We start from the raw sequence: 25,275 nt of genomic DNA on the forward strand, positions 1-25,275 counted from the left end.
AGACGGATGGCTCGAATCAAGCGATTATTGCAAGCATGTTACAGGTGGGCGTTTCACTTCAGTGCAGGTCTGCAATGACTGCGTCTTGTTGTCCACAAGCAGTGTTCCTGTGCACTTTATCCTGCGTGCAACGTTGCGCTGGGGTGTTTCAAGCGCTCAAATGCCTCGCCATCTTTCAGTTTTAGCTAGCTGTGACAATGAGTTAGTGAGTTGACTTTTACGCCTCTTTTTGCAATATTCCAGCATCACGGCCGGGGACACCAGAAATGGACTTCGCATGTTTGTACCAATGTGGGGAATCGAACCAGGGTCTTCGACATGAAGAACGAACGCTTTAACCATCAGGCCACCTTGCCGCCCGCCGTGGCATAGAATATGCAAGCACATTTATGCTTTTCGGACCGTCGCCGTCGAAACAATGATTCGAGGTTCAGAGCCGCACCTTTGAAAGGACACGCTTTGTGCCCCTTTTCCACGAACGTTTTCAAAGCACGAAGATCGCATGCAGAACAAATACTACCTTCAGAGCCATGTTTGGGTAATGGATTAAGTATATTATAAAAAATATTAACATACGTAGGACAAAACGATAATTTATCTGCACTAAACTTTTGCCTTTGAGTATATTTACCGTCTGATTTTCAAGTTTTATTAATTGCTTTTATATTTAATTCGAAAATTTGATCATATTTACCCGTACATGTCGAGTCATTTGTTCTACTCATTTGAGTTTTACCCTTTGAGTTTTACCCTCACAAAAAATGGTGTTTCTAGAAGCATCAAACAAATCTGGCCGACAGATATTCGGAGGCACGGCGGGCGAACTGTCCAAGGCTAGTGAACCAGCGATCTTGAGGCGATCAGGCCCACCTGTGACCCTGTGGAAAAACGTGGTCTGTCTCACAGTCCCTGAACCAAATTATTTTCCCTACTGCCCTCTCTGCAATGTAATAGTCTCAAGCCTAGATTTTCTCAGATTCGGGTTCTGAATCTCTGGTCTCACTGGGGCGCCTTTTCAATTTATATGGGTTAGTTTGTTACTATCAAATATATATATATATTCAGAGACTAAGCATTATTCTAGGACATACCTTGTAGTCAACTTTGTAAGCAGACTCTTCCAGTGTTGTCACAACCTCTAGAGTATAAGAACCCACGAATACGTTGATAAACGACTAGATGGTAACCACACGAATACGTACAAACAACTACATGTAGTTGCAGGTTGATCAACGTGCAGATACCTTGGACAAAGTGTGTCCCAGTCAACCCAGTACCTGGAACTGGAAAGCTGCAATGCAACGATCGGTAGCCCTAGTGGCTGAAGGGCTATGTGATCCCTGGGAGTTTATTTTGATAGTACGATGTAACGCTGAGAATGACATCATATGAGGGCAAAAAATACCAGTATACCAGTTACATGGATATGTGCGCCATATAAAGTACTACAGTAAAATATTCAGTAAAATTCAGTAAAACTGTTCGATTAATGAAGATGCTTTGTCGATTTCAACTTTTTTAACCCTTCAGTATGTCTGTACAGATTATGTACCTTTCATGATACACTTAAAGCATCTATATCCAAACGAAGATGAAATCCAGAAGTCTTAATGTTCATCAAATAGCATCTTCTAAAATGCCAGTCAAGCTTCCAAGTGAGATGTCTATCTGAGCCTGAAGAAAAGGCTTTTGCACTACATATAATGGAAGGGCAGAAGGGGAAACAATGGTTCCCTTCCAGACTCCCCGCCCCTGCTGCTACCGTTCAAGATATTTACGCCTCAACGAATACCAGTGTAGGGATTGGTGAATGTTAGTGTATGTCTGGCCACGCCCATTTTGCTTCCGCGTCAACGTTAGGTTCGTCTGGCGTGGTTGACAACATCTGAGCTACAGAAGTACAGTCGTGTACAGTACATTGCTCAGAGGTTATATCTGGAGGACTCTGACAGTCGTGCACGGGTCTAAAGTCGTCGCTTCAGTTTGGGGGTCGACATCATGTTCTACCCTGTGTGCCAATGCAGGATTGAAACATCACGTTGCGCAGACAGCGTGACGTTGCTGTCCTGTAATGACCGACTGGATCTCCTGACCTCTACCTAACAGAACTGGGATGACGCTTACTTTGGCTAAAATCAGTCGGTCACGCTAGTTTATTTAGACCAACCTCTATGGACATGTCGTAGACCATCACCCCAACCCCAACCCCAGTGATTTTCGATCAAACAAATGACCACATATACCACTCAAAATTTGCTAACAATATGTTTTGGATGATAAAGGGAAAATATTACCCTACACATTTAAGGTCGAAATAACCCGATAAACGATGGCTTTGTACGCTCTGTATGACATCAGTTTCACCACGAAAGGACAGATGCATTGAGTTATGGACAATATGCACATCATTATCAGAGAGCACAACGTTAGCTATTGAATGCACTTACACCCCTCAGAATCAGTGTTTTCTGTGCCAACCATGTTATGGACAAGTGTGCACATCATTATCAGAGAGCACAACGTTAGCTATTGAATGCACTTACACCCCTCAGAATCAGTGTTTTCTGTGCCAACCATGTTATGGACAAGTGTGCACATCATTATCAGAGAGCACAACGTTAGCTATTGAATGCACTTACACCCCTCAGAATCAGTGTTTTCTGTGCCAGCCATGTTATGGACAAGTGTGCACATCATTATCAGAGAGCACAACGTTAGCTATTGAATGCACTTACACCCCTCAGAATCAGTGTTTTCTGTGCCAACCATGTTATGGACAAGTGTGCACATCATTATCAGAGAGCACAACGTTAGCTATTGAATGCACTTACACCCCTCTGAATCAGTGTTTTCTGTGCCAACCAAGTTATGGACAAGTGTGCACGAGGTGCTTAAAAGTATGAGCATCGTGACAGAATCGTTGCACATCATAATCAGACAGCACAACAACCTTTGCTACTGAATGCACGTATACGCATTCCAGATTAATGTCATCTTTGCCAACCAAAGTGCGATCAACATGGAATCGATACCACCTACCCAGAGGTTGCCGACAGTGTTCCACGGCAGAGGGCAGACACGTGTATCCTGATTGTAGCAGAAAGTGACCGTCGATACACCCAGAACGTACCTGCGGATGACCAGCGATTGCTCGGCGCGTAATTGTCTCAGTGAGGCAGATCGTTGTTACTTGAGTGTGGTGTAGCCATAGAAAAAATTTCGAAATCCATCGTATCCGATCAAGACAGCAACTGATGGTTCTCAGTAATGACTGGTAGTGGCATTACCAGGACTGGAAGAACCAAACATCTTGCGAAAACGTTGACAGGGCTGCGCTGAAGGATGACATTTTGGACTTGAACGTGAGGAGATCAGATGGTATATTTATGCAATTGGGTCGGATTTCATCCTTGTTCGATGCTTCTTGGCGCAGAGGACCATTTTTCTCAACCCGATCATCAGACCTTAAACCAGGTCGATCACGTGTAGAATATGATGCAGATCGCCATGACGCACTGCCCATTCGGCAACTGGACAAGTACTTGTCAGTTCTCATACTTTCCACTTGTATGAGAGTTGTCAAAAGCAACAACTGTTTTGTTTTGTGATTGCACTTTCTCCGTAGAATATAAATTCTTGTAATTTCGGGCTTGAATCCCATCTGAGTTTCGAAAGCACACTCTCAGAGTGATGCAACAAACAGTCAGCGCACAAAGTCTGTGATCTATTTCACTCAAACACCAGAGAGTATACTGAAATGGAAGTCAGACAATAGGTAGTGCAGTCCATATCAAGAAGTGTTCAGATTATGTACCCCCTGACAAGCTAGAATCGGCTATCAAGACTGAGGGCTACAAATGCACACAAGCCATTTAAAATGTAGTCAAATGGTACAACTGTTACATTTGGGACTAAACGTTATCGAGAGCGACTCCAGAATTACTGGTATTTTTGCGTCACCGGGAAACAGTAATCCCAATTGTAAACCAAACGTTACTGTGTTCTGTAATCTGATTGGTTGAAAAACATGATTAAATGGAATTAGATTCCCGGAAACTGAAAGACTATTCACCGCGTATTCAGACTATTCAGACGTCACAAATGAGCAACTCCAGATGCTACCATGAGAACCAGCTGAAACGGCCAGCTGATGTCACTTCACTGCTGTGTCCGTATTCGATGTAAACGAGTGCAGACAGTAAAACCCCTTTGGTTTACTTTTGTGTTTACACCGTCGGTTCCAAATGCATTCCCGTGCTTCAAATACTCAATAACACCCGGAAATTGGCCAACACATCATGTTTATCTCCTAAATATAACACATTTCTCACACTTACTTCCTTTATAAACAGCACATGCTAGTTCACAGCAGGTCAGAGCAGAATGAACAGAGTAGGAATAGTGGACATACTAGCCGTCTAACAACAGCCGCTCTTTGTACTGTGTATACTTAGACTGAATTAATAACGTCACGGCGAGGTGCCGTGGTGGGTATGGTGTATCTGCTCATTTCATAGCCGATTCCTGCAAGTCGAGTGCGGGTCATACAGTTGGTGACATTTGTTGCTGAAGATCACACTACTTTCCTGCAGCCCATTATAAGTAATCAAAAAATTACGAGACAAAGCATAGTCGCCTTTTATGGCAAGCATGGGTTGCTGAAGACCTTTCCCACAGCGGACCTTCACGGGTTTGTTCTGTTGCGAACAATGACACAGAGAGCCACATTACAAATTCTGTCCTTTAAAACTACAATGGCTGTGAGAGATCTGTTCATAGTATCCATAGGGATACCAGAAATGGGCTTCACACATGTACCCATTGAACCGTGATGAGCCAATGGCTGAACCAGTAAACTACCCCCAACAACCGGAAATTAAGAAAAAAGTGCAAACTTGGTTAATTTTTCCTTCATCATGAAGAAAACAATCACTCATTGAAAGTGGCTGAATTGATGACTGTCTAATAAGTAATACATTTCTTGGTAAAGTTGCTTGGAGTAAAACGGGAGCCACAAGTGATGTTGTCCAATATCTTTACCAATTCGGTGAACCCAAGAGATGTCGTGTTGACAACTTTGCATTAATATCAACATATATTTTGGGTTCAAACTAATGACCATCAGATTCTTGTACATCTAAGAGACAAAACTCATATGTCCTGGTCATCTGGGTCTCCAGTGCAAATACCATGAGCTAGACAGACAACTGGCGCAAGCGCAGGCAATTTTCAAAGCAAATATTTCAACAGGGACTGATGCAAGGTACTTTAATTTACCTGATGCTACTGACCTGGAAACCTCGATGACGAAACCTGGCTCCCATTAATATCAGACAATAATGCTTAAACTGTTCCCATTATAACATATACCCATCTGTGTTGACAGTGCCGTGATTTTACAAACATATAGCATATAGTTTGATGAATTCTTGCCCCAGTAAGTATTACAAGCTTCACATAACACATTTGTGAAATAACGTAAATGATAGAGCTTAGAAGTATACAGCACATTCAAAGATAGATGTGAGATAAGGCAAGGATTAGTCAGACAAGAATGTGAAACATTTTTGCCACCATCTTTGGCACACAGACGTTAATATCCGGTTAAACTTTTCAATATTAAACTGCAGACATGACTGAGTAAGAAATACAGTTCTCTGTACCACCATGTGTAGGGAAACAAAGCAGACAGGAAGCATTCTCTCTCATGGGCAGGCCAATGGTGTGTGTGCATAGTACATTTTCACCTGTTTTCAATAGAGTTTCAATGGTCATTTAATAAACTTCAGGACAAAAGTGGAGGTGCAATCCCTTGCAAACACAACCAGCACATATTTCTGTACCCAGCTGTGAGATATTAATATTGGTGTTTCAAAAAAGAATGCTGGGACAGAGACTTGCCACAAGTCAAGGTACTCCAACCCTCCCCAGGTTTTTGGTGACAGGCTCCACACAGTGACTCTTGGCACATGGCAGTAATAGCCAACCCCTACACTGTTCCATTAGGAGGGGCAGGCTAGAATGAAGCAGAGACACCAATACATTGTGTCGTAATGCAAAAAGTATACATTAGAGTTTCATAAAGTAAGTTTGACCCTTTGATCTTTTACTGATGCATCTTAAAAACAACCGATTCTAACTATTACTAAACAGATCACCCCTGTTTGCTGGAACTGATGAATTTTAGCTACCAACAAACACATTGGTCCACACTCTGAAGTAATGATTACAGAAACTGCTGTCGAGGTCAAAGTTTATAGCCTGCTTCTTCAAATGTGAGTGAGTAAGAGGGTGAGTGAGGTTCTACGCTATTTTTAGCAGAGTCACAGCACAGTAGAGACATCAGGAATGGGTATGATGCTATGTATCGATGTTGTATAGCCAACCCAGGACTCAGGTGTGCTGGATGGGCACATCAACCACAAGGCTATCACACTGCATCAAGGTGTTTCTGGATGGAAGATTTCATGGACACTTGCTCATATCCCAGCATGAATTACAGGTCATTGTCAGCATCACATATCAACATCTCAACATGAGTCAACACGTACGCTTCTTCTGGTCAATCTCCATTCTCACTGACTGTTTATAAGGTTTCCAGAGATTTTCTCAAGACAGCAGTGATACACATGTTGATTTGCTGCATAAATTTCATGAGACTGACGAAATGTGTCCCATAAAGTCCTGTCTGACTAATACATCTCCACAATGGCAAAGCGGGTGATTCCCCCACCACGTATTTCCCTGATTCGTCCACAGTGACGTAATACTGTCAACATGGATCGAGATATCGCATCCATCTTCATCTTGGCAAACTCCTTCATGTCTCCCTCCACAACGAAAAATGTATCTGAAATGACATGCACAAAGAAGTAGCAGCACCAAATACTCTAAGCATCAATATACAGCAATGAATGAAGATAAATTATCATTTAAGTAATCCAAGTTCTGAATATTTGATTCTAGTGTTCAAAAATAACAAATCTGTTTCATGAATGAATGTGTTTTGATTGAATCGTAACAACCCTAGCAAGTAAAATGGTGCAACACAAGGAAGATAAGAGTCCTTCTACAACTTGATGTGTCTTTTAATCTCTCAAGCTCAGAAGGGATACCTGTCAACACTATTCTGGATTAACAAAACACAGTACTTGTTTCCATCCATCAAGACATTCAACAAGTGACAAATTAGGGGAAGTCGCAAATGCATTGGCTTGGTGTGATTTCACATAATCATACAAATCATATTATATCATTCCTTGCTATAAAATATTCCAAATGGGATGACAAAAGAATCAATACCTTTACAATCTTTGGATTCCTGCAGCTTGAACGTCTCATATCTTTTCCTGTTGACATCTGACAGTTTGGTTCTCTTCATCTTGAGAATCTTGTATTTGGCCTGGAAGGTTTTATTCAAGTCATCTATTACACTGTTCAGTTGGTTGTATGTGAGTCGGCCCTTCATGTACCTATAACACAGCAAATTTAACACACTATACTATGATATACTCTGACAAAGGATTGGGTTTACACATGAAGACATGGACTCATGGAGCAGTCATTTTACTCCTCTTCAGTCAACATCAATATTGATCGAACAATGAATGTCACACCAACATTTCCTTTGAGTTTCACTGCAGAACATTTGAATTCCACTGAACCTAGATCAACTCAAAATCCTTACAAAATGCTCCTTTACTTCAGCAATAAGTAGCCTGTACGACATGGAAATGTGGACTACACAATCCAGAGTCAGTATTGGTAACATTAAAATAAAATGTGCAATGGGTTTCAAACTTTGGACGTATTTGGGTTGGCTTAATGGGACATTTTGTCCACTTTATCGAAGAGGTGAACCCCAACAGTAATCAGACGAGAACAATTAATCAGCTGGTCACCAGTTTTGACCACCTTTGATTGCAAGAGACTACATTAGCATGACATCCCACTGTAGGAATTGGATATCTTGAAAATTCATAAGAAACAAAAAAATCTCTTGTACAACATTTAGTTAAATTGAGTGATTTCTAATCTTAAAGTAACATAAGTATACACACAGCAGACATGACTATACTCCTCACAAAAAATTAAGCAACATGTTTATTTTGTGTCCACACATGTTCATTTAAACAAGGTCCTTACAACTGAAGCAAGCAATACAGAGGTAAAGCACATCCACATTACCTCCATAAAGGTAAATCAAACTTCATCAAGCAATTACTGATTCACACATGATCCAAAACAATACCAGTGACAGAAACGTGCAAAATGTGTTGCATAGTGGGGATCAGTTTCTGCACAATGCCGTTAATGTCAGTTGTGAGCATTATTCCAGTGTTCAATATCGTGTATGGCCACCGTATATAAAAGCAAATTTCTACTCATCTGGGCATTGATCAGATGAGTCTGTCCAATGTCTGTTGTGGTATGTTCTGTCACTCGCTCTGTAATGCCTGTTCAAGTTGACCAAGTGTCTTGGGTCGAACCTGTAGACCGTACACATGCCGTCCAAGGATGTCCCAAGCATGCTCGATGGGATTAAGGTCTGGCAACCTTGTGGGCCAATCCACATATGTGATGTTGTTTGGGAGAACATCAGTAACAACTCTAGCTCAATGTGGGCGCGCTCTGTCATCCATGCAGATGAGGTTAGGACCTGCTTGCTGTGCCCATGGAATGATTACAGGGGTGACAATTGGTGTATCATTCAGCTCTGTTTCGCCACACGTGAACTTCTCATTGTTGCAGTCCAGGCAGAATCTGGACACACCTGTGGACAGAACATTGCGCCACCCATTGACCCTCCAGTTTCGGCGTTGAATGGCCCAGTTGAGTCTTTGTTGTCGATGGTGTGCAGGAAGTGGTATACATTGCACAAGTCATCTGGACCTCAGACCTCAGCATGAAGTCTGTTCCTTACTGCCTGGATAGAGACTCTGTTTCCTGCAACTCTATGGAAGTCATTCTGGAGAGATCTGGCTGTTGTGAATCTGTTTCTCCTGGCCAAAGTGCACAAATATCGGTCCTCATGAGGAGTTGTCACCCTTGGATGACCAGTGTGTAGTCTATCGGTCATCAATCCAGTTTGACAGTAATGAGACATTGCCCAGGAGACAATGCTGCGATGAACATTAAAGTGATTTGCAACAGCACTCTGGGTCTGTGCCCCCCTGTACCATTCCAACAATTTAAGCAGCCTCAAGCACAGTCAAGTGACATATAGCCATTTCTCAAATGTATCTGTGAGCCATCTGTCCTTGCTGGCAGTTCTTAAACAATCAGAGTACATGTGCAAAATATTCCAATCTTGTTGGAAAGCCAACTTGGAAAAGACTTTAGGTGCAACAATTGTAGAAAATAATACATGTTGCTTAACTTTTTGTGAGGAGATTACGATTATGTTGTTAAACAAGATGCAAAGCATATAAAGGCTAAGAATAAATTTACCAGAAATCATGGTTCCATCAATTTAACATAAACCACTAATGGCACGTACTACTGATGATCAACATTAGCTTCCAGCACAATGTTCACAAAGAGATCTTAAATGTTCAAACATACTTTGGCACAGTGTCAAACTCATCCACAGTGAGGTATTCTATAGGGGGACAGTAGACAACCTCCTTCATCGGTCTAGACACCTCTACAGCCTTGTGTTTGATGGAAGATGTTGTGCCATTCTTGTCAGGTTTACAATGCAAATCACTGAAGGAGACATGAAAATATCATTGTACACAAAACAAATTACAACAACCAACTTTGTTAAGTGAAACGGCAGAGACCAACATCTACACCTTGTGAGAACAACTTATTTCATCATTTCTTTAACAGAAATAAATGCTGATTTTACCTCAAAATAACAGATGTCTGCACAAATAGATATGGAAAAACTGTTTCAATCATGTAAGGAATTATTGTCAAAAATGTCTAAACATCATCATTCATTATGTCTCCATCCTGAAATAACTGTTTCTCACATGTGTTGGCCTGGTACAGGTTTGTTAGGGAGACGAGCTGGCAGGTGCCTTATGGTATACTTCAAAGCCTCTATCACATCTTGGTATGTTACCTTTATTTCCTGAAATAAAAACATTCACAAATGGTACCATCACAGGTCGAACATACTGCCATCATATGACACATGTCACTACTTCAATTGTTTCAAATATATATATTTCTACAAGATTTAGTATAAATAGCTTGGTGGTCAAATTTGAGGAAAATACCAGTTATTCTCTAGTCTTTATTTATTATTTGATTTTTTTTGGTGATATCATTACTTAATAATGTCCTGTGCAACTAATCATTTTCAACATCAATCCTGTTACCCAGTAAAGTTTATTGAATTTCTCTTAGGAACATAAAGTCTCTAAAACTTCTAGATCAACAGGAAAGTGAGTGAGTGAGTGAGCGAGCGAGCGAATATTTAACATCACATCGGCAATATCTCAGCCATATCATAACAAGAACATTCAACATTTAAATGTAGTATATACATATTTCATCAATCTGCCAACGAAGGACAGTAAAACAATAAGAATATCACAAGCATGGAATTTTAAAACTAATATCACTATTTAGACAATACAATATAAAAACAGGCTATAGATCGCCAACAACAGAAGGTAGATCACCATACTAGGGACCATGGGGACTTACAGTACCTTTGCTACCTACATGGACCCCAGCTGGAGTTACATAATCCCTTCAGCTTCTGGTGACTGTAGGAAAAGTTAGCCAAAATCAAAACAACAAGAATACTACGTTTAAACAGCCTGGCAAGTTTACATAGACTTGAAAGTTTTTAGACTTACATACCCTCTAATGAGGACAATAATTTTACAGTACTTCTATCCCCTTTGAGGGTACAATAATTACATGAGCACTAACTGTGTTAAAAAGATTCATAACTGTTTTACAGTAAAATACTTGTTCTTTATGATGGAGAATTCAACACAGTCAAGCAGGATATAATAATAACCTCTTCAAATCTGGACTGACAGTCTAAGTAAGTGTAACCAATATAGGGTTTTATTTCATGTAATAGAGTTACATCTACTTGGGTGTTCCACTTCTTCTGCATGAGATCACGCACGTAAGTTCTAATGGTAGCTTTGAAATGTGAGTATGGAATAAGAAGTGGTGTCACAGATTTGTTGAATGCTGCCTTGGCAAGATCGGCCATTGTGTTACCAGAAATGCCTACATGGCTGGGTAACCAACAAAAGATGATGTCATATTGGCCAGTAGCAAGATCATTATACAATTCAGTGATTTCAATTAAAAGTGGATGTTTACAAGAAATATATTTATAACCTGAAGGCACGGAAGAGAATCTGAATAGATTACGTACTGTTTATATTTAGGGTGTCTTTGAACATATTTAATATGATGCTAGCTTCAACTGTAAAAATAGAATTGTTGTCTGGTAATTTAGGAGATATTTCAACAGGAAAGTGGCAAAGACATAACCAAATAAAACAGCACAGTATTTTGCTTCATAACTGCATTTTTCTCACATGTACCAAAAACCACACTTCAACATATGTAAGCCAGTCCTTAAAGTCCCAAGATTACATTAGGCCCTAAAACTAATAAACATCATTAAGGGTTAACTGTCACATGGAACGTAAAACACAACTTTGCCAATTCTCACACCTTACCAAAACAAATCATCAAAAATGTCAATACAACCTATAATGTTAAAAACAAACACGATAAGAAAAAGCCCCGAAATCTGAGTTGAAACAATGCCCTAATTTTCCCTCAGCGCTTAGGGAAAAAGTGGTTTCAACAGCTATGCTGCACTGCTCTCATAATGCATGTGCAGTGAATATGTTCGTGTAACTTGAAACAGTATGAAGTCATGAACAGTAGTCTAATTTGATTGTACACACAGCAAGTAAATAATCTACTTGTTATATAAAATAAATAAAACATGTTGATTGTGATAAACAGACTGTCACAGAGAAAATCCAATGTCTGGTTTATTGACACCAATATGTCTGCTTGTCTGTCTGTTAATGACAATATACAATGCACAACTTAAATCACTGACCACATGCAATTTGAAATTAACACCTATGGGGCTCATAAGCTATAAACAAAGAGCCAGCTAAGTGTATCAGCAAATGAGCCAGTGGCCAATGAAAAGACTTTGTTACACATGAGTGCACACCCACCAGCTCTGACTGGGTCCAATATTGTGGCTACTTGGTTTCGAAGAAGGTAAACCCAAGCACAAAACATTGCACTTTGGATTTGCGATTATACACATATAATTTTGTTTATTTGTTTTTTCTTAATCAGCAATGCATTTTATGCATCATGAATAAGTGATAACTGTGTTTTAATTATGTTTGAATCTTTGGTTGCATGTGACCTTTAACATGTGTACAAGTTGTTGCTCATGGTGACAACCTGTGCCTTTGAGACTGCTTCCTTTCCTTTCTGCAGCTCAGCTTTCATCTGTGACAGGATACATTCCAAACCCTCTAGCTCCTTCCCAAGAGACACCAGCAACTTCTGGCAGGAGGGGTCATGCTTAGCCTCAGTCAGGTCATACGATGTTTGCAGGTTTGATAGCTTGGTGTCAAAATGATGAGCCAAATCTATGAGCGTAGTCGAATCCATCTATGTAAATGATAAAGATTATAACATAACTTCAAAACCAGTGTCCAAGTTGATAGAAGGTGATGAAGATAACCCAGAAGTTACCATGTGTCTCAAATGATTCACATCAAGTACAATCATAAGTCAAAATACAACCTGTCTCCAGAATGCACAAATTTTTATGATTCTGCAGACAGAGGTGAGGTTACACTTATTGTTTATTTCTATTTAATGACATACTGACTAGCGAACAGTTATCACTGTGTACCAGTTTTTCGACAACACCTGGTTGTTGTGCTTGCACAGACAGCATGATTTGTACTTCTGTAGTATTTCACACAAAGCGATAGGCTATGAGAACTAAAATCAAGCTATCTGTGTAAATGTAACAGCCAGGTGTTGGCGATAACTGGTCACAGTCCTGTACAGAATTATAGATATTACTAGATAACAACTGGTTACGCATCAGTAAGAGTTTGTTCCATTCCACCATCCCAAATAATATTCATAAGTCAATACAATGGTTCTAAAATTATTAACAACACTGAACACAACATTTACTAGAGAACTCACAAAAACGACTTAAAGTCCAAAATTTAAGTTAGGGCTAGGGTTTGGTTTAGATTTAGGTTTTGTTAGGTTCAGGGTTGGGGGAACAGAAAGAACTCTTTCCCTAAAGTTTATTACTTATGTAAATTGTAAATTACTCTTCACTTAACTACGTTTACTGTCTTAATTAATATTCAACAATGAACTGATTACCATGAATATTCTACCATGACTATCAGTTACTACTGTTGTCGTGTTATGGTTTTTCTGACACTTATGAACATCTGTTGTTGTCTCGGTTATCGCATGAATAATTTTGTAAGCACTTACAAAAAAGATAACCACATCCTGAACACAAGACATCATTAAAATGACTACTGGGAAGATGTTTTCAGATTAATTAGCGCTCTGACTCCAACCCTAACCCAAAGGATCGTAAAGGCGCTGCGCCCGGGAAACTGCAGTGTAGCCAAAAGTTTACATTGCCTGTGTCACTCAACAACCATCGTTACATCCCGAGTGAGCACTCCGAAAACTACGATCTGACGAGATATTCAAATTTCAGTTGAAAGAAATAAAGCCGCTGGAACAAGAAGTTCGAATGAAATTGACGAAATGAACAAAAACACACACTGAGTCTTGTCATTCAGCTTGTCAGATCTGCTCCTTCGCCAAACGGTATGTAGAAATGTCTTGAATTACTCTCAGTGATTTAAGACCCAGTAATTTTACAACAAACAGTAGATCAAACAAACGTTTTCATATTTTGCGCCGTTCCTCTAAGGGAGACAACCTTGTATCGTTGTCTCGTTTCATCTCGTGTATCACTTCCTTAGCGATGTGACGTCATTTCCCTAGTACACAAACAACGAGGATATATTGTTTGGCGACAGAAATCTGGATATTAGAACCTTATATTTTGCGTATCACTGTCGCTGTCACATGTCGCCATAGATTCTTTACCTTTGCCTGTCCATTTATCACCATCTGCGTGACCCCTGACGATAGTTTTGTTGCGGGAGCGGTGAATATTTACACAAAAAGTTAGGCTATTGCCTGACAAGGACGTGATATCAAAATGATGATCTCAAGACCTCGGAGGACCCGGGAAGTTACCGGGCCTACACCTGCATCAGTAGCAATTGTAAGTTTCAGTGCATAATAGGGTATAATATAAAGTGCCTTAGTCTTTATCTTATATTTTGTTTAAATGTCAGTAAGCAGTGATAAAATGAGAAAATAGAACCCAAATATTTTCAAGTGATATTATTTCACTAGAATGAAATTTAAGGGGGATAAGGGCGAAAGTCTTTCTCTCTATTCTACAAGTCAAAGTGTGGCTGAAGCATTGCTGATATGAATTTCAACTCACTAACCTACGGTAATCTACACATCATTGGCCAATGTATCTAATGGGTCATAGATAAAACTGCAACACAGCAAAGCACCAATCAATGAAAACATCACTAGTTGGCACAAAAATAGAAATTCAACTATTGCAAAATTCTGTTTGTGATAAGAAGGCGCTATATATACCTTACTTTGGGGTACACAAAGGGGGTGGAGTGGGGGTGAATTTATGGTATCCTTTTCTATAATATGAACTTTGGAGTATATGAAGGATGGTGAATGTTGCACCTGATGGAGACATAGGAATATACTCTGAAATGTCGTGTGTGTCATATTATGGATGTTGACATCGATAAAAATTTCCCTTCTTTATGTGAATTACTTCTAAATGCTATCTAAAGAAGCTATGAATGAAAATGTATCACAGCAACAGAACCTCACCTTAAGGGACAAGTGATTATTGTTAGAAAAAATTTAAACATATATTGCAACATGACTTTCAAAAGAAGTTAGTAATAAATTTCACCTCAAAGGTTTACATGAAAACACAAATTTTTGAGTAGTTATTAACCCTGATGCATGTTAGCAACAGAAACGAGGAAAAATGTTGATACTAATGGTTCTCTGTAAATATTTCTGTCCTTGCTTTCAATATGTGAATCAATACCAGCAGATCAAATTTGTTTTATGTTTACAGGCTATGGCCATTTCATTAAGATGAAAAACAAAATCATAACTAAATCAGTCAAAATTGATTTGAAATTAATTTCCTTCTTTGTCTGACAGAAAGCCAGACCACCAAATGTGCGTCCTCCAGAATATCTGATTCTTGAAAGAAGGAAGCAGGAGGAAAAATTGAGAGCACATCAAGAAATGACAAGTTATATGGAAGTCTGTGATTTGAAGAATGAATGGGAAAGATGGACTGATAGAAAAATACAGCTAAACACTGTGAAAAGGAGAGTTGAAGGACTTATGCAAGCAAATGAATTCAGTGTTGAAGACAGGAGAGAGAGGTATGCAAATTACTTTTTAAGCTTTTTACCTGTTGGAATTACTGTATTACTATATTTCAATAGTTTTTGGCAATTCTAAATCATGCATATATATTCATTTCTGAGGATCATGTCATGCCTTCAGTTTGTGCATGATTCAGTGATGTGAATCAAATTATCCAAAAACTCAGAATAACTGATGCTGGTCATGATATTATTGAAGGTAAAGAGAAGAGATCCTGTGTTTTTCCTGTGAACGGGTCCAGTTCTCAGCAATAGAATCCTCTGTTGAAATGCTATTTCATCCCTCATGAAATGCATGCATCAATTCATGCAGATTTTCATTGGAAGGACCTCAAGCTTGGTATCCAAGATAATCCCAAAAATGTTTGAGAAGGTTCGAATTGGGTCTCCTTGCTGGCCAGGGTAATGTTGTGATGGCATTGTTTGACAAGTGGACAATGAAAGCCTTGTCAACATTGTCCTTCATGAGTATTGAATGACTGCCAGTGTTGATATTATCAAAATGTTGCCCAGCATCGGACCCAGAAGATAACACTGACCATTAAGAGTGCAAGGTACTATTATGAAATCCAGAAATGGAACCCAACACCGTCATTGGGACCCCAAGTTCCGCCGCATGGATCATTGGGTGATATGCTTAGATAGAACATATATGACACGGGTCAGATTAGAATTTCTAGGAGCACCAAACCAGACATTCCACCCTTGTCTGTCTTTAGGGAAGGAACATCTGATTTGACAACCAGGCTGCTGACTCCTTCAGATGATACTGATAGAGAGTCAGACTCCCACTCTCCAAGGCCGGCACAGTCCTTTGGTATGGGTGATTGGATTGTGTTTTGCCAGATGAATTAGGACTTGGCCGTCACAACCACTGGTCTTCATCTGTCTTACAGGTTTTGGAGGATCCTTTAGTTGACTTGGGATCCCATTCTTTGCCAGAAGTTAACTAATAACTATGTGCTTAATGTTTACGTTATCACTGATGTTTCTGCGAGATATCCCTGCATCGATAGCATGAATGTCAGTAACTTGCCATTGTGTAATTTTTCAAAATTTATGCCTTTTCATGTCAAGAGCAGATCATCTGCATTACTGTCATCTTTTAAATCATTCCAGAAGTCCATTGTCTAGATATTGCAATTATCAAATTTATGACCAAGTTTCCAAGTTCCCAGCATGCATGTAACCATGCAACCCATAGCTTTGAGATGGTGAGTGAAGCATGCATCCTTACATGTGTGTGCATTTCAGTTTGCTTACAAAGGGAAAGTGTGATAACTTTGTGGATGAAAGATAAAGTCATCAGAAACATATACCCAAATTTTAAATTAAAAAAGATCTATATTTCTTACCTACAAGGACGAACATATTGGGGTTCATATTTTTCATACAATTCCCAAGGGCAACATATCATGTCATGGTGACATGATGTCATGAACAATTTCTTCTGTGACATTGCATTCTACATGCTGCAATGGCGGGTAGACAGCCTGTGTTTGAAGCAGATTTGGGTGTAATAAACAGAATATTAAATTTATGTTTATATGACAAACATACCGGTCTATGTTTCCGAGTCATTAGATGTTGACATCAAGTGGTCAAGATGTTTAAACTGTTACCTGCTACAGCTGCCTTGATGTTCTGTTTTCATCATCATAGAAGTGGTCAAAAGCATGTTAAACTATCTCCCTGAAAGACTGTAAAGTAATTTTCTCCATGCATATTTAGTTCACAGTTGCTTGTAAATTTTTCTATAGTTAACTCATTCTTGTATTACCAAATGGTTTAGAAATTTTTTAGGCATAGAATGGTACAAACTACATATTTCAAATTATTTCTAAATGTTTGCAAGCATCAAATAAATCAATATTGAGTGAGAGTGGTAGATACGCAGTGCGTATGTCTTCTCAAATGTGTGTTATCAAGTTTGGGTTAAAATCATTATAAATGGAATCACACGGCCATCCTCACAAGTATTATTTATTCCTCAAAAACTTGATGAAAATGGTAAACATACGTGGGTTTCAGATGTCCGTCACTTACTATTAACTTTCATATGTTTGGACTGCACAAGATGCAGGAAACATGCACATGTTTGACAGCACTTCTACACACAGTGCCCATGATATATATTCCCAGGTATTATAAGAATTTTTTTATACATCCACATTTTTAGAGAACTGCTCGACTTTCAAATCGTTATGGCCTGGATTTTACCTTACAGACTGCTAAGTGATAAGAACTTGATTCGTGCATTCTGTAAAATTACGTATTGCATTCATTTAAAGCAAATCTGTTGAGACAAAAAAGTGTACTTTTGCAAAACATTCCTGTATGCACTATGTATGTTGTATTCTAGGAGTTCTCAGAGATGAGTACCATGTTTTCATTGTATGTGAAAGGATTGCGGATCTGAATATTTACAGGGCTACACATATGGGGCGTACAGGGTTATGTATGCCTAAAAGTCCATGTCATACAATATAAGATTTCAAGTGTATCATGTGTGCACATAAATACCTTTGTACGTCTAACATATACAATGTTTAATAGCTGAAAAGTTGTTTGCGAACACAAAAACATGTCAGTACTCCTTCAAAATTCTCAGTACACCACCACTTGCAATGCGAGGTGTAAGTATACCCACAAACCGAAAAGTTATCTGGAGCCCTGACTTACATAGTATCAATCACAAAAGTCCATCTGTTCTCAATAAAATATCTAAGCCATAACTTCTGTTGCAATTTTCATGAAATATGTCTTTTCCTTGATGCATATCTTCCTCCAGTCACATGTTTGGTCTATGTCGTCACAATCAATTGCACTTTGGGCCAACTTGCCAAAATACTGAATAAATGAATTGAACTGACCTGAATCAAGTGGTGCCTCCATTTTGATGGGTTTTGCTTTTACATCTCCAATGGAAGTTTCTCATGCATGATGTAAAATCGACTCTTATTGGTACAGTTAAAAATGACATTGAGAACATCTTTTATTGCTTTAGAATCCATAGTCGCTGTCATGTTGTCAAACATAACCAAAGAGAAAGCATCGTCCAGCAGATAATGTTATATGGTATAATTATGCATTTTCATGTTACAAGCATGAAAATTGGCAGGTATGTTGCTTATACTACAAAAATAGACACAGATAGGGAGGCATTGAATATTCAAGATGGCCACCAATTTCCACTCAAAATTACACCTTCAGAGACAGATTTAATCAGTAACAGGCACATTTGATGTCATGCCACATGATACCCACCTCTGCTCATTAGCTGTCGGGTGTTTCCATATAAGATAGGAATTTGAGGTTTTTATTGTGATTTTACAAACTTTTTATGAAATTTTAATAACAGAAGGTCTCTGATTTAGGATGCTTTTTTCCATTTATGGAAAAGAATTATTTTAGCATTCTCTTTTAAGTATATCACCTGTTTGGATCATAATCTAAAATGTACCCTTGGATTCAGGTGGTGCTTAATTTATGCTCTTGTGTGCATATGTGATGTATTTTTGTCTGATGGAACGGCTAAGTATCATGGGTTCAGTTAGAATTGTACTGTTTCTGAAGCCATCAGAACCACTTGTGAATGATTGTAGGTTGCGAACACTGTTGAGGAATGAGGAACAACAATACCTGGAGGAAATGACAGCAAAGGAGGAGACAACTATTGAGAGACAAGCCAAAATGAGAGAGCGGGCCAAGTTTCTGAAAGACAAGCGAGAAGAAGAACGACTACAATTTGTGCAAGACAAGCTGGACCAACAGTTCAGGTGAGACTGGATGTATAACTACATAGACAAGCTAGACCATTGGTTTTAATGAAAAATTATGTCAGAGGGTTACTCTTCACATGTAAAGTTTTCTAAAATTGTTGACAACTCTTGGAAAAACATTAATTTTCTTTTTGAAGTTATGAAAACTGGAAAGATAAATACAGATCCTTAATAATAAAGGAATAAAACTGGAGAATTATTCATACCTTCAGATGACACCTTATAAATTTTGAGCTATTGTCCTCTTATTAGTATCAACTTTTCTAGTTTCTACAGTACCAATGTTCAGTGCTATGCTGTCTGTACAGAAACCAGTGTGAGGAACTCAGGTCCACTCTATCCAAGAGGCAACAGGACCAGGTGTGTGCTGAGCGCTTGGATCAACTCCGTTATAAAGAAGAGATTGAGATTGAGAAGGCAGCTCAAGACCAAATGTATGCTCAGCTATGGGAGGAGGACAGATTGAAGAAAGCAGAACGTGAGGAACGCGAGGCCAAAGCACAGCATGAACGCAACCGTGAAGTTCTGGATGTTCTTCGTAAACAGATGGCAGCACTGGAAAAGCAGAAGGATGAAGAACGTCTGCTGAAGGATGAAGAGGCACAGCTGCTTGTGAGTTATGCCAACCCTAATATTACCATAGTGGAATTTAAACACCTATTATAAGCTATGTTTGTCCGTGTGTTGCAGAAATGAAGTACCTTCTTGAAGGAAGAATATGTTTTGCATGTGACATGTGGAAGAACGAAATACACAATCATATGACTGTTTAGTCTCTCAGATACAAAATTTCTGTACATGTTTTCTTTCTAGCTTTGATATCCTGTCTTGCTACTCATTTGTCACTATTCTTGAGATACTGATGTTCCTCCTCACAGAGAGAGCAGGCTGCACTGAGGAAGATGGAGGAGCAGCAGGCACAGGCAGAGAAGATCAGGAAGCAGAAAGAGACACGAGACATGCTTGATCTCTCCCTCAAGATGAAGATGAAAAAGAAGGCCAGGGAGGAACAGGAACAACTAGCCTTTGACCTCAAGATGCTTGAGCAGCTTCTTGAGGAGTCCAGAAATGAGGCAATGGAACAGATGCAGAGAAAGGTGAGTTCAGATTGACTGGGTGGGATTGTAGTGTGTTTAAGAAGTGAGCAATGTACTAAGTGAGGTCATCAGTCTTTACTGTTTTCCTTTTATCTGCTATCCAGAGAATCTCACATGGCAATTGATATTCTTTTTAGCAAATATATATCTGATGAAACTTCATATTTCTTATTCAGCGTGAACTTCGTGAGGAAGACCGCCGTTACCGTGACTATCTGGCACAGCTTATGGCTGAGGAGAAAGCCAAGGAGATTGAGTTGGAGCGCTTGATCAATGAGGAGGTGGAGAAGATGTGGCAGAAGAGGCTAAATCAATGGAAGCTGGAGAGGCTGGCCCGCAAAAAGCTGCTACAGGATGTCCTTGATGGACGTGCGGTGCAAATCCAGGAGAGATGTGAGTATATGCCCCAGTATTAGGGTTAACTGAAGCTTTCACAAAGCAACAAGTTACTGTAATCTGTATATTTTAACCAGTGGGTGTGTTTTGTGTGATGATGTGCCGATATTATCTCTCTGATGTGCCAGTGTTATTTCTCTGCAGTGGCACAAAATGAGCTGAGGCAGCTCGAGGCCCAGCGGGAGAAAGAGGAGCTAGTCCGCATCATCGAGGAGAACAAACGTCTGGAGCAGGAGAGGGCAGAGAAGCTCTGGCAGCGAAACATGCAGTACCAGCATGATCTGGAGGGTCAGATTGACCATAACAATCGCATGAGGGATGCTCAGATACGAAGCCAAGAGGAGGAAGATAGGCTAGGCATGCAGGCCGAACGCGAATATCAGGAGAAGATCAAGAGTGCACTCAAGAGTGTTCATGTTGAGAATATGCATCCATTCCGTCGGCATCTCATGGCAATGCAGAATCAGGCATAGAGCCTATTTGGAAGGGAGATAACTCTGGTTAATTGCTTTTGGCAACTAGGAGGACATGAATTCCTTAAATCATACTTCTTGCAGGTCTCATGTGAGGTCAATATTTAGAGATATTATGTCCTTTGAAGTGTTGTTACTTTTTAATTGTACTGTAATGTACTTTGTATGGTTAGATGATGATAAATGCAGCTTTTATCATCAATAATAATATTTTAAGTGTAAACTCCGTCCAGTAAGATTTTTGCTTTTACATACCAATAAGTCATTAACCGACATCATCTGTCCTGACACATTTGTTTGTCGTTATTATGATACCACCATAAAATTTGGGGATTTAAGTATATCTGTAGATGATAGTATTATTGAATGAATGCGTGTGGACTAGAATACTGCAGACTGTTGTCTACTAAATATTTAAGTCCTCTTGCATCAAAAGTTTAAATATGTAGCAATGTTCGATAAGAGTATTATCAGACTTTGGGCAGTGTATCATTATGCAAGTCAGTGCAGAGTTTTAAAATGTCAGATTCCAGAATCTCCAGTCTTAACAGCTGAACAAAGACAAATAAAAGGCAATCTCAATTTCATTTATAAAACTCTACATTTTCATTCATATGTATCCTGGGAGGTGACATGTTTGCCCTTTCTGACTTTCTCAATAGCGAAACTGTCTATCAAATGAGGATTAGTTAGTAGATATCATGCGCAATGATATATATGATATGACATTATATGAAATCTGACTAAATCAAACTGGTGTTTCACACACTGGGTGGGTAAAGATTTGGCAGTGTGAACACAAACCAGTGAATCTGTTTGTCCTTATATTGTTTGTTTATGTTAAGTTGTTTGTAAAGATGTTTGTACACTTTGTGTATGATCTCTGCTGAATTCTACTTCCATACTTGTTGTCCATGCTTTCTGTACCTGTGTTGTTCAAGCACAAGTCATTGCAAAAGCATTATTTGCTAAGAGAAATATGCATAAGTTTTCATGAACTGTAATTATTTGATAATTTCCTCACTCACAAGTTCACAGTAAATAAAATTTAATATAGGTTGAGCTTGATACAAATCTTTTCACGGGTGCAAGTTGTATAGATCCTACACGACCATGCTTTTCAAATCTGTTATGATGTTATGTATGTGCTTTCTTTGTTGAATTAAATGACCATATCTCAAATTTACATTTGTAAATAAAGTATATTTATATCATATTTAATTTCTGTTAACTTCATGGCTATACTATCGGACAAAAGAATATCTAAAAGCATTTACTCGCTAATGGAGCCGGGTGGTTATAGTGTTTGCTGGACACACTGAAGATTTTAGTTTGTGTTCCTGCATTGGTAAAGTGTTTTGAGCTATGTCCATCAACACTCTATACCGGGGATGGCACCCAACAACATCACATTGTAACCTTCTTATCCTCATGGTCTAAGTATGGACCAAGCATGCAATACTAAAGCTGTAAATACTGACAGGTCAGTTGAAGTCATATGATATCTCTGTGTTTTATTTTGGAGAGCAATGTGATAACATTTCCTCACATTCTTTCTCATAAAGACATTGAATAATGCATTGACATACCTGCTCAAAATACACAACTAAGGGTTGCCAGAGGTTGCAAGCATGCCAAATGATCATGAAACTGTCACAAATGCCACAACCGAAATGTCCCAAATACCATGAATTAATTTCTTTTGCATACATTAACTACTTCTTTCATTTGAATGTTGGATTTAATGAACATACCAGTTTCCTGAGTTATTTCCACAAACTGGAAATTGTACTACCCATCCAACAGCATTGGTGTAACAATGTTTACAGTTGTTATCTGGAAGTGCTGTAGAATTTCACAAATGCCAATTTCGAGGAAGCAATGACACGTCTTCCCATGGGTGCAAGACGTGGATTAACCCAACCATGGCACAATTTTTACTGTGTTTCTGTGCAGAAATCTAATGTGCCGTCCGTGCCATTGTACAAGATGTTGCTGAAGCATGGCAGAGAGATCCTTGAAGCTGACAGCCATGGGGGTCCTGTCATATTGACAACACCAGACATGAGCAAGACAATCCATTATATCAGGAGACATTTGCGGGGAGTACATTCTGCTATCACAGAAACCTGGCTACCGAGAAAGTAGTAGCAGCTTGTTGGGTTCCATTGCTTCTGACTTCTATTTCTGATCAAGACCAAACTATTCACAACCTCCTACTTGTTAACCTAGCTCCGTTTTAGTTAATGTATTGGTCATGGGTACATGATAAACTCAGAGCTAAAAGACTTGGGATACTGAAAAAAGGCTACGACATGTGACAAGAGTAACCTGTAGGAATAATCTGAGCTAGAATGTGTCCTCAGCAACCCATGGTTGTCGAAAGAGCTCATCTGACGTTCACACTCACTGGTTGACACGTGATCGTATCCCAGTTGTGTAGATCGATGCGCATGCTGTAGATCACAAGATTGTCTGGGTCAGTCTCGATTATTTACAGACCGCCGACATACAGCTGGAATATTTGGTGAGTAAGACCTTAAATCACAAACCAACCAACCATGACTTAGTATTGTTGTCCATCTGGATGAGCCACCAATTGCTTTACACAAAAAGATGGACATATGTATGCTCAGTCAGTATGCTTCACGAGTTAATACTTCAGTGAGTATGTGCTACAGTCACTGAAAGCAAGGACAAGCTATCGTGAACTAGGGATAAAAGAGAAAAGGCAGCAATCCCTGCAAGGCTTCCCCACACATCGCTACTACGACGTCATATCGTATATGGAGATGCGAACAATATGACTCAACAGCCGTCCTCAAAACTTTACATACATTCTCTTAAATGTTCTTGTTTTATGCATTGCCATATCAATTAAATATCGTTGTGACTGTCCATGAAAATATTTTGAAAAGCCTACCGATAATGACTCAAAAAGAAGTTTTCTTTTAATATGACATTGTGTCTTCCATAAGATGCTGACATCTGCTGGCAGGTTTCCGCCAGATGGATTTACTGTGAAATGAACATATCTGACCAGTTGGAATCGAGAAAGTTGCGAATATGGGGAACGTAGAATTAAGACACGCGCTGTTTATGTTTTCAATGTAGAGATGGTTTTACCGTAGATTTACATGCGCTGATATTCATGCAAATTCTGCAATGAATCGGTTCCAAATCCACGTATATGAGGTCAGATCTTCCCATTCCTCCCTGTTATTACATCCTCGGTATTGTCCACACAATTAACTATTATGAAAAACGTGTGTCACAACACCAATAGGGAATTGTTTGTTGGCTGTTTCTTCTGATGTTTCAGCAAGTTCATGTCACCAATGAAATATATCTTTTTATACAGTTAATTCTTAGTGGAATATTTCCGCCTGCTTTCGCTAACGTTATTTCAAATGAGACATGAACTTTCATCGTAAGCGAAAAGGTCAATATCCATGTATAGTGACGTCATATGAACGTATTGTCACAAATAGTCGACAATGACATCATCACTGCTTTGTCCAAGACTTCATGTGACGTCGTTCCAGAACTAGCGTAAAGGAGACAATGTCCAAACTGGACATGAGGAAAATCCCCGGTGTGCGAAACCCTTGCAGGAATCAAATATTAATTATAACGCTTATTCGGACACCTCCATGACTCGATCCGCATTAGCGCCATACTGGCTCCCATGTTGATACCGGTGAAGACTCGGGCTAGAACTGATCTGCAGTAACCCATGGATGCTAGTCGTATGAGGCAATTAACGGGATCGGGTGGTCAGACTCGCTGACTTGTATGACACACGCCATCGTATCCAAATTGCATATAATGATGTTCGTGCGGATATCCCTGTGTTGTCTGCTCCAGATTCGATTATTTACAGATCGCCGCCATATGTTGGTATATTGCTGGGTGAGGCGTAAAACTAAACTCACTCACTCACTCACTCACTCTCATGCTGTGCATCAAGCATACATTCCAAACTCCCATTGAC

The 25,275-nt window shown here is 39.3% G+C and overlaps 2 protein-coding genes across 2 annotated transcripts; one reads left to right on the forward strand and one right to left on the reverse strand.

Annotated features, from left to right (window-relative positions):
• Positions 1 to 4,348: 4,348 nt before the first annotated feature.
• LOC137278636 (spindle and kinetochore-associated protein 1-like) lies at positions 4,349 to 13,965 on the reverse strand. Its single transcript, XM_067811119.1, has 6 exons — positions 13,796 to 13,965; positions 12,424 to 12,636; positions 9,981 to 10,081; positions 9,565 to 9,708; positions 7,303 to 7,472; positions 4,349 to 6,850 (listed from the first exon to the last, which is right to left on the reverse strand). Exons 1-6 carry the CDS (start codon positions 13,808 to 13,810, stop codon positions 6,693 to 6,695), a joined length of 801 nt encoding a protein of 266 aa, XP_067667220.1. The 5' UTR covers positions 13,811 to 13,965; the 3' UTR covers positions 4,349 to 6,692.
• A 39-nt stretch (positions 13,966 to 14,004) lies between these two features.
• LOC137278635 (cilia- and flagella-associated protein 53-like) lies at positions 14,005 to 22,497 on the forward strand. The gene is made up of 7 exons (XM_067811118.1): positions 14,005 to 14,308; positions 15,301 to 15,530; positions 19,139 to 19,312; positions 19,624 to 19,927; positions 20,194 to 20,412; positions 20,589 to 20,805; positions 20,953 to 22,497. Exons 1-7 carry the CDS (start codon positions 14,243 to 14,245, stop codon positions 21,279 to 21,281), a joined length of 1,539 nt encoding a protein of 512 aa, XP_067667219.1. The 5' UTR covers positions 14,005 to 14,242; the 3' UTR covers positions 21,282 to 22,497.
• The last annotated feature ends 2,778 nt before the right edge of the window (positions 22,498 to 25,275 follow it).

The sequence above is a fragment of the Haliotis asinina genome, chromosome 3 (assembly GCF_037392515.1).
Source record: "Haliotis asinina isolate JCU_RB_2024 chromosome 3, JCU_Hal_asi_v2, whole genome shotgun sequence".
NCBI classification, from domain to species: Eukaryota; Metazoa; Mollusca; class Gastropoda; order Lepetellida; family Haliotidae; genus Haliotis; species Haliotis asinina.